Raw genomic sequence first — 10,629 nt, 5'->3', positions numbered from 1 at the left:
GATATAAGGTAACATAATCCGATATTGATTGATTGATGAGACAATTTACAATTTGGTGGGAGAGGTCCTAAATGTTAATGAAACAAAAAAATAGCACATCTATGTTAATAAAAATATTATAGGATGGTAAACTAGGAAACGTGCTAGTTTAGACGTACATTGTAATTATGATCTATCCACTTCCTCATTAATACCAAAATATAAACGACACTGGCCGATTAAAATTAACAGTTGCTCATTAATCACGTACTGGCATAGTTCGTCACTAGTAAGCATTTCTGTAATAATAAGGATGTTACTGCGTAAACGCAAGGTGCGGGGGGCAAATAGGAAGCGTCGATAGAAAGAAAGAATCGACCATATAATACAAATTAGTGTGTTGGAAAGAGATAGCGCGAAGTCACGGGGTTAATCGACAAGACGAATCCGAATAACCGCTGCGCGCGAGTTTACACAATTTACATTGCAAGCCGTAGCCATAGTACCGCGACATTTATTTTACTGCTTACGTAATATCATAAAATACTGATCGCTCACAACATGAATAAACAACACTATTTGTTGGATATTATTTAATAATACTAATGTAATACATAGTACATTCTTTATAATTCATTTTAAATCACTGACGAATATAAAAAGATGGAGCTGTAAGTACAAACCACACAATTTATATTTTTTATTAAAGTATAAAATGACGATAGAGAATGAGCGGACAAATAACTACCTGTTGGTAAGGGTACAGGGTTCGGTGGAATTGCTGAGGGTGTTTTAAGTGTGAGACCAAATAGTTTTTACGCCCGCGCCGTGTCTTCAAATAAGGGTTGATTTCAATCTCTCTTTATAAACGTCTTTATTCAATAAATGAAGGAATGTTATTGTTGCAGTCTGTTAGTTACTGAAATACTAAAGAAATGCTAAATAGATGAAAGTTTTTGGTACATGTTTGAATTATAGTATTTTTTTGGGTTAATATTGCTATAGGTATATTATTACATTATCTGTGATATTGTATATTTATGAAAGTACCGACATGTATCTACATTACATCGATGTGGTAGATGAGTAAGTCAGACCTTAATTTCAATCAAGACCAGTTAGCTGAGTGGAAAGCCCTCAAGTGCTCCCTCCCTACTCCCTCATCTTACTTCACTCCTTATACAGGCCACACACGTTAGGTTTCGTATGACAGTTTCAATCTTATACATCTAATCTACAAACACACTTTAATCTACAAACTGACTTTAGAGAAAATTTTACATTATGTTTACAATTAAATGCTTAAATCTATCAGTTATGTATGTTAGGAGAACTGTTATTCATAACCTAACGTGTGTGACGTGCATTAGACATCTACATACAGTGCAAGTAATTACATTATGTCTGGATTGACGTGCATATTGTGATCTCGTAGACTACGAACAAGGATGGAACATATTAAATTGTAAATGCCGTACTACCGAATATCCGAACAGATTAAAAGCAAACAAAAAATAACTAATATTGTAAAACACGAAAAACCCTGTCTGTCTGGCTTTAAGTAAAATATTTACTTACCAAAAAAATTATTTACAAATAAAATGATAAATGTTCAGCAACTTTAGAGACAGACTGCTGTTATATTAAAGTTTGATAATTATTAAAATGTATTAATATTATTTATTATGTGGTTTTCTGCTTTCTTGAGTATAAAAAATAACAATATTTCGTTTGTTATGTTACAATTTTTTAAACAATTTTGCCCCTTTATAAAGCGACACTAACATAAATAGCAATCCATCGTGACATGTGTAGACTAGATCTCGGGGGCAGCGCAGCGCAACCCTTCGACTTGGCCAAAATCAATTAATGACGTTGTATCTAATCCTAGGTCGATGAATGCGACAGATGTGGCCGACGGGAGGGAACTTCGGTGAAAAATTCATACATCTCCCTCTGAGAGGACCCTTTGCATTTGTGCAAACTGCCATTGCAGTCACATCTGTCCACTTGCTGCAGACAAACACTAGTGATGCTCATCCAAATATATCGATGTTTTATATACTTGTTGATTATTAACTTAGTCGTGGAAATCCGATAACATATAAATACACTAAAGTTTGTGTCAATAACGTAAATTGTGCAATACACAATTGTGCTAAATTTACCATGTCAGAAATCAGCATTTATTATATAAATCAACACAATTCTAACGTATCGTAGAATAATTCCAACTAGAATAATAATGCATTGATTAATTAGCAAATCGAATCGATCAAAGTCCGGTCACTTCCTGAAAACGGCAGTTTTGCAAACAACAACGGAACTGGTATTGTTTCTTACTGAGAACGCTATACGCCTGAGACATTACGGCGGACTTCGCTTCCTGTTTCCAATGAGAATATAAACATGAGCTCTTTGTTTGGTGCAAGCTATTCCGCGCCCGATCCGGATACTAGCCGTGCGGCGACGAATTCCAAAAAATAACCAATTACACGTATTCAAATACATGCATAATGACACATTATTGATAAGGCAAACAAAAATAAAATCGCTGCGAGCGTAGCAATCGGACGCTGCACTATGTCCCTTGCCGAGATAAAGTCGGCCCTAACGAACAAGTGGCTCACACACACCACCGCGTAATCAGGAAGTACAATGGAGATTAAAAAGACTCGACACACACGGCGTTAATGTAATAATATTCGTGTGGTGTATGTGAATATAATATAGTGTACGCACACAAAGGGAGAATTTAAATAAAGCATCTCGCGTTGTACCAGGAAGTAGCCGTACTCGTATAACTCGCACACAGACACACAGAGGTTGTGTACGACACGGACACGGTTTGTTGTGGCGCTCGCGTCGCACACGGACACACTCGCGCGCCGAGCGCCGACTACGAGCAACTCCGCGTGGGAGCGCGCGCACATGGCCCGATTGGGACACGGAGCGAGCCCCTTGACGATTCACTTTTTATGACACCAATATAACATAGAACGCATGTGTATTATTTGTAACTTACAATCTAAGATATATACTTATAAACAACATTAGTGCTAAGTTACCCTACTCACTTTTAGGTAATGTATTACTGATTACTGAATTATTAATATTCCTAACAATAATAACTTTCAAATGTTTGTATATAAAAATCATATCAAATAAATAACAATACAAACACTCACGGCCGAGACCTCGAGAAGTAGGAAGATGGACAACGGATGTTGCTTTTTCCTTGATCCTGATATCCGCTTTCCACATTTACATTTCCGTAATTGAAGGGTTACGGAAACTCTTAACATCATTGATATTTTTTTTAGTCTGATACGATTTATAACAAATTAATTTTGAATAAGCTATACGTCGTACGTCTTGATCTTCATCTTTCTTAGCTTCATATAGTCCGTAGAATGGACAAAAAATATTGTCTTTTTATCCACCATCTTCATAACATTAATATGTACACTTTGACAAAACTCTATGGTTATGTATGTTGTATCATAAAATGAACATTTTAAATATTGAACACCAAAAATATGTTAATGTTAACAAAAATCAGAGAGCATTTTTTATTTATACTTTCTTCAAACATGAAATGGTATTCGTTTGGAACACATGCGAGCATGTGTGTCTACCAATACGGGTGCATTCCCGATCCGGTTTTTTGATCGTGTTGATCCCAAATCAACGGAGGGTCGCTTTGTCATGACACTTGAGCGCACAGACTCGCCTGGGGGTTAGTCGTTAGAATTAAATACTTCTCCCATTCTCTACAATATATCGACATTGATTTACGCATCCCAATTCATATTTAGTATATTTCTGTAGCACATAAAAAAATTAAACGCATACCACATTTTGATTAAAAACCTCAGTTATTAACACAGAGATTCAAATGTTTGATGTTCTTAAATATCTTTGGTTCTTTACTTAAAGGAATCTTTAAGTATATGTAATTACTCTAAGATAAATACGGAAGTTTAGCTGCCGTCACTGAATTAGGAAGTGGCAAGTCATTTTTCGTGTGTAAAGATAATTTTTAACTATATAAGGTGTTACGTCACTAGTCATACTTATAAAATGGAAGCAATTAGTAACTTAGATAATGAATTTTGCTTTGGAATGTATCAAACACTACATAATTTCATGTTACGTGCTTTATTAATAAAGGGTTAATAAAGTTATCGCATTATTGTAATGGCATTTAGTTGCGTTACGATGGATAGGTTGCAAAACACATTACAAAATATGTAAGGAAATCAGATTATTTACTCAATTATGTCAATGTTCATTACATTTCATAGGTAACATAGAACGAATACAATCCAAAATAAGCACTAGGACAATATAAATAAGAATAAACTAACTTGTAACAACTGTATATGTTATCCATTGGTTGGTCTCGCCAACGAATCCACGATCTAACGGTCTAATCCGCCAGTGGAGCACCTACAAGTCCGCGGACTTTAAAACTGGCGGACTTGTAAGCTGGCTAATGTTGTGTATACTTGAAATTCTACTTCCGCTATCAAAAAATCCTCCAGTGGATAGGACCATTTTTGTTATGTCCGCCTTTTCTTAAAATATGTAGTGGATACCAATATTGTTGTACAAAGGAAAGGCAAGGACAGTGTAAACTAACGCCAAAAGAAAAGGTTGAACCGTCAAATAGCCGTTTTAAAATATCAAATAGGTTTCGGCTATACGTTTAAAATTTAAAAAATGCTTCAGCTAGGAATAAAGTCTTCGATAGTTAGAGTAATGAGTAAGGATACAGTTGTCTTAATGTGTTTCCGTTGCGTGACCAAAAGTGGGCGCGTGTTGGCATCGGCTGAGGTCGACGGAAGTGGACGATTTCTTTGTCCGACATAATTAGCCTCTTGAGCTGGGAACTCACATACAAACCATTATACTGATAATACTAAATAACGTTTTTCTTACATTCCTCTAATTATCCAAATGACAACTTCATGCTTTAAAAATAATCCTGTACGATTTGATCCTATGTTAAAATTGCGTCATGGAAGTGTCGATCCAAAAGTTACATGAGAGAAAAAGAGAAGTTTAAATTGAAACAAAACGTATTATAAGCGTATTTTTATATTTAAATATATATAAGTATATTAAACTTTTACATGTGAATGTCTGAGGTGCGAAAAGAATGTTACATGTTGCCCAATTGTTGTTTAACAATGTGTGCCACGCATTTAAACAAAAGTAGAGTATTGTGAACTTATTCGGAAGAGCAAAAGTTACTCAACAGTATCGACAACATAACATTGGCAAGGCTTCGGTTCGCAAGAAGTGTGGCGCAAGTCTGCGGTGACATCGTTGCCTAGTTTTGAGTGGCACCGAATTATGTAACGAGTGAACAACGCCCGAATCGAGGTCGCATTGTACGGACGGCTCGGAAGTGCGTTACGTTTCGACATTTCGAATTTTATGGCAACATTTTTTTTCTTTATTGTTTGATTTTATCTCTTCATTTTCTATTCATCGATGTTTTAATAAAATAGATAAACATCCAAATGAATTATGTAAATTAAAAACCGTGTTCTGATTTCAAAAAGGTGTCATAATTATTTTGTAACTTAGATCCATTATGAACTACCTACGAAATAACTAGTCGGAATCCAGTCATTAACGAGAATCTCTATTTAAATGTTTCATTCCATAAATATGCATAACCTACATTTTAAGTCGACGACTGGCGCTAAAATAAAAAGCCGGTGAACCGGGTCAGCGCACAGGAAGTGCCGCCATTTCCATGCGATTGCAATTTCAAATGGCACGCCATCCGGTCTAGACTTTACACATCGACGCTTTAAGATTTACTCCTTAAAAGCGTACCAGCTGTGGTTAATTTTCCTTTGAATAAATAGGTCAAAACGATCTTCTTGTATCCTATCGTCTCGTGAACGTGAACGTGAACGTGAACGAAATGAATACGTGGAAAATTAAAGAAATGTTAAATGCGTTACTTTTAAAATTCTGTATAAAATACATATTTTTACTTATTTATTGACAAATGTAGATACATACGTACAAGTAGAACGTAGAAGGATTTGTATTATGTGAAATAAGTAGTATATTTATATATCAAGCGTATATGTTATGGGAACGTGGATAATACATACAGATTCAGCACATATTATGTGTACATAATTTTCCCATGCAGCCATATAAAGTTTGTGTCGTAACGTACAGCCTTGAACTACACAGCACATGTAAGGTTACATAATGTAGTTCATTCGAGATCTACTCATCTGTGAAAAGCTTTCAATATCTCTGTTTAAATGCAATCAAAAGTTATTTATTTTAGGGTAGGAACACATTGGGTTATTAGTTTATACTCGTTTTGTATTCTTGTAATTAAAAGTTAATGTTTTAATTAAATTTTATGTGCATGAAACGTAAAATATATTTTAATCGGTTTACGATATTAACGGATGTGGGCTAACTTCCTCTCAGCGGTTCCTGATCCGGTTGGCGGACATTAGCGGAAGTTGAAGCAGATATTCGCGACCCCCCTCCCCCGCGCCCCGCGACCCTCTCGTTTCCGGCAACCCTAAAGCGAACGTTTTTAATTTCCTTTTGTAACTAGAACTTATTTCCTTTTAAATAATTAAAGGAAAAGGAGTTACTATCGTGTTTATACAGTATTGTGGTCAAATCGAGATTAATCATCTATATTTAAGATAATTTTAATACATATGTGAGAACCATCTTACGATTTAATAAACTATCAAATGTATTAAACAAATAAAATCAAAAAACAGTGTAATAATTCAGTTAATTGATTACATATTTGTTATTCGCGAATAGACAAGGTAATTTGTGTGGAACCACTAAAAAACGAGTATAATTTTGCTAGTCAATTAACGTTTTATGTTTAATTTAGTCAATCTACCTATTTATTTTTAACATCAGAGGTAATGATAAAGCTCAGTAATATTGATCAGGACATAGGGTAGTAGATATTGCATAGAATGGAAAACCGACAACTGAGGTTCTAGAATATAGACCATATATGTATCTCAAACTAAGGTGCATTGTCGCGTATAAATAAATTAGTAGGTTGATACAAAAAAGGAAGTTTCAGTGTAGGAATAAAAATATGAATGCTAGAGCTAAAATGAACAGAGGCAAGTTGTCTGTTAGATTGTAGGTACCTACATATGCCGCTCACGCAATGAACTTATTTCGGGCACTTCCGCATGTTCAGATTCGAGTCCGGCCGCGCGTCGCATTCCGACGGGGCCGCCACCACGCACCTCTGACTAAATATTTCCTCTGTAGCTCACATATCTACCTCTGGGCTCACAAAAATCAAACTCCTTTTTCTACATTATTACAAATTGCAGTACTCGAACCTACCACGTATATTTTAAAATGGCGCCAATTTCGTCATATTCACATACTAATAACGTAATAAGCAATATAAACTTATCAACACTCAAACATAACAATCCATAGATAACAAAAGGCCGTCGATGACAAAAAACGAAAATAAACACGATAGACAATGTAAGCGATCGCGTAACATTTATAAAATCGACAAAGAAAGTAGCGTCAAGATCTGCGGTCACGGTCACGACGGCCACGTACGGTTCAACATCGTTGTGTTTTATTTTCCAAATTACTCCACAACATGAAACTACTCGACGCCTAACCACAGACTAGGCCGCCATGTTTGTACGTGCCAGAGCGAGACGGCTGCCACGACGTCGCGAGCGGGGAGCGAAGGGAGCAACAGGTAAAGATTCCGAGGCCACTTCCGCCTCGGCTGCCGAATATTTCTGTCTCGAACCGGTAGTGGGCCTGTGTCGGTTGCCAGACCTCTTTAAATCTCATATACGCGGAAAGGGTTGAATTTTATGAAGTAACAGGTAAAATAAAACAAACCATTGTTTTTCCCTCATAATTATTTACAAAAAAAACTTTCATTATAGTTAGTAGTTTTTAATGATAGCGAAATAAACACACTAGCTTTTTTGTAATTAATTAACGTTATGGTACCTACATATTCTTATATAGATAACATTAGTGTTCAAAATATAATCGCTAAGGAACGTAGATATGATACATAGGTAGGCAGGTATGTTGATAGTCGAATGAGCTCAGCTAAAACCGGTTGACGTTCATATTGTCTCACTCTGCATCAGGAAACCGGCAGCGGGTGACTGTTCAGACATTTCCTGTGTTCGATCATCGTGGGTTGCGCAGGCGGCAGGCGCAGCCAAACTTCTGAACATCAGATAACATTGTTCGCTAAAGCATGTTAATATTCTAAACTTATTAATACGCCACCAACCCTATTTGTTATAGGAAGGCTACGTTGTCAATTTGTACAGGCACAGTTAACAAATAACTAATTTCTGTCAGATAAATGGGTAATAATAGGTACCCTGCCTACTTTGTCTACAGATGGTACTTTACCTACGTGGTTCAATTTTACCCTAAAAATATTATATAATATTTTCGAAAAAAACGTTGAATCAAACTTAAAAGAAGATAGACATGTTTTACCGACGACTGCTTAGGTGCTCTACAAACAAGGAAATATTGAGTTATTAAAACTGGCGCGCTGACGTAATCTTAATATTATTAGCACTTCCGCGTGCCCTAGGCAGATACAGGTATTCTAGCGCCGAGCAAAATGAAATAACTAGACGATTTCTTACGATGCAAATTTTCACAATCGACTTGTTGATTTACTCCGATGCCGTTTTACGTTCGCGGAAATAATGTTCGTACTTGCGTATAGTTAAAAATGGGACGCGGTCTCAGACTGGCTCCCGAAGTTTTATCTCGTTCTCCGCAATATGTGTGGCGACAAGCGCGGGGCCGTGTTGAACGCGCGGGGCGCGGGGCGCGGCAAGCGCTCGTCCGTCCGCCCGCGCCGCCACCGCATCATCAGTCCGCGTCGGAGAGTTGCCCGCGACGCTTGTCTGCGAGCTCGATCCCTCAGATACGCTGCTGGTTTACGGCGTGCCGTAACACGACACGTTTGGAGGGACCGCCGCTGCTTTTAAGTGTACCTGGTGCTCTGTGAACTCTGGATACTGTGCTTTAAGTGTTGTGACGATGTATATGTGCTGATTTATCCTGTTCCCGTCTATCGCCTCTAGGATTTCTTCGACAACGCACCCAGTTCCGGATCAGCTCAGCCGGTATGTAGCAGCGCTTATCACTGGCCGCGCTATCTCGTATTCACGCATTTCCGACCCCGCCCGATAACAACTAGCTCGCTACCACAGTTAAAACTTTGTGTTCAGTTAATTCGAACACCATCAAACTATGATTGTTTTATTAGATGCCCTGCATTAAAAATTGACAGATGGAAAACGATAAACAATCAGAAAGCTGAACAAATAAACAAACTTACAAAATAAAGATGTGAAAACATTAAGTTTTGCTAAATTAAGAAAATGTTATAAAGTACTGATTGTGCTATCTATTAGCACATGGAATTAGTTGTAATGTATTCATGTAAATTATTTTTCTTATGTTCATCCGATATTGCACCCTATCGGTATTATGCACGTGCAACATTTCACCCCTTAATTTTTTTCTGTCCGATCATCCCCTGAGGCTTAGATGTTCCATTTCAATAATAATTCTTCCCCTTTATTGTTGCAGTGACACTTATTCATAGGGTACAATGAAATGTTAGCTTGCAGGTGTCTATTGTACAAAAGTTTTATTCGTCTCAAAGTTATAGTATTAAATATATGAAATCATTTTCTCTTATATTTTTAACTTCCTGCAATTAAAAATATAAGAGATAATGATTTCTGATGAGTTCTATGTCGGCTAATCGGTCGGTAATTTTACTTGAAGTCTTGTCTCAATAATAACGCATCTCAGGTTCTTAGATAAATGTTCTATGTAAATTAAATAACTCCTTTTTACAGAGGAATTTATTTTGCAATCAAAATAATTAGCAAAGAGATCATTTGGAACTTGTTAGTTGGTGGTTATCATATTATCACAAATCGAATTATACGAATCCCTGAAAGATCTAAAATAATCACTTTCTATTTCATCGGCAAACGGATATAAACGAGAACTGTACCATATTTAAAACTACAAACAAAACAAAATAAAGTATTATTTAGAAACGATGTACGCAGCGCCATCTGTTGTCGAGTAGTTGTTACGACATTAAAATCACATTCATTCGGTAAACAATAGTCATAGCAACATCATCTTTATTTTCAGATCAACGTGATGAAAGTAGTGAGTCTACAATTGCCGTCGGGGCCCAGTATGGAGCGGCTACCGCTGCCATTTAGCCCAACGGAACTATTATGGCGGTATCCACTACCGTGGGCGCCGCCGCCCCCGTCACCCCTTGGTGATACGAAGGCACAGCTCCCCGCCGGCCTTCCGCCAGAACCAAGACTATGGACACGTGAAGATGTAGCAGTTTTCTTAAAATGGTGTGAAAGAGAATTTGATTTGCCCAATTTTGATATGGACCTCTTTCAAATGAATGGTTAGTAAACTTTTTTTTTTCAATTCATTAAAATTTTATTAAAAATGCGAACATGTTTAAATTGTAAACCTTATTTGCAGGAAAGGCACTATGCCTTTTAACTAAAACCGACCTGGGCGAACGTTGCCCCGGCGCCGGCGATGTCT

At 36.9% G+C, this 10,629-nt stretch overlaps 1 protein-coding gene across 1 annotated transcript in view; it reads left to right on the top strand.

Annotated features, from left to right (window-relative positions):
* The first annotated feature begins 8,883 nt into the window (after window positions 1-8,883).
* LOC106100375 (transcription factor ETV6-like) overlaps window positions 8,884-10,629 on the top strand; it is a 4,177-nt gene continuing 2,431 nt past the window's right edge. Inside the window, exons 1-3 of the mRNA XM_013279203.1 lie at window positions 8,884-9,155; window positions 10,207-10,483; window positions 10,564-10,625. Coding sequence (XP_013134657.1) covers window positions 10,216-10,483; window positions 10,564-10,625 — 330 coding nt within the window. The 5' untranslated portion in view covers window positions 8,884-9,155; window positions 10,207-10,215. The remainder of the gene's footprint in view (window positions 9,156-10,206; window positions 10,484-10,563; window positions 10,626-10,629) is intronic.

Source organism: Papilio polytes, unplaced genomic scaffold (genome assembly GCF_000836215.1).
Source record: "Papilio polytes unplaced genomic scaffold, Ppol_1.0 DF824047.1, whole genome shotgun sequence".
Taxonomy (NCBI): Eukaryota; Metazoa; Arthropoda; class Insecta; order Lepidoptera; family Papilionidae; genus Papilio; species Papilio polytes.
The sequence above is the reverse complement of the archived record's forward strand: the minus strand, read 5'-3'. Positions and strand labels throughout refer to the sequence as shown.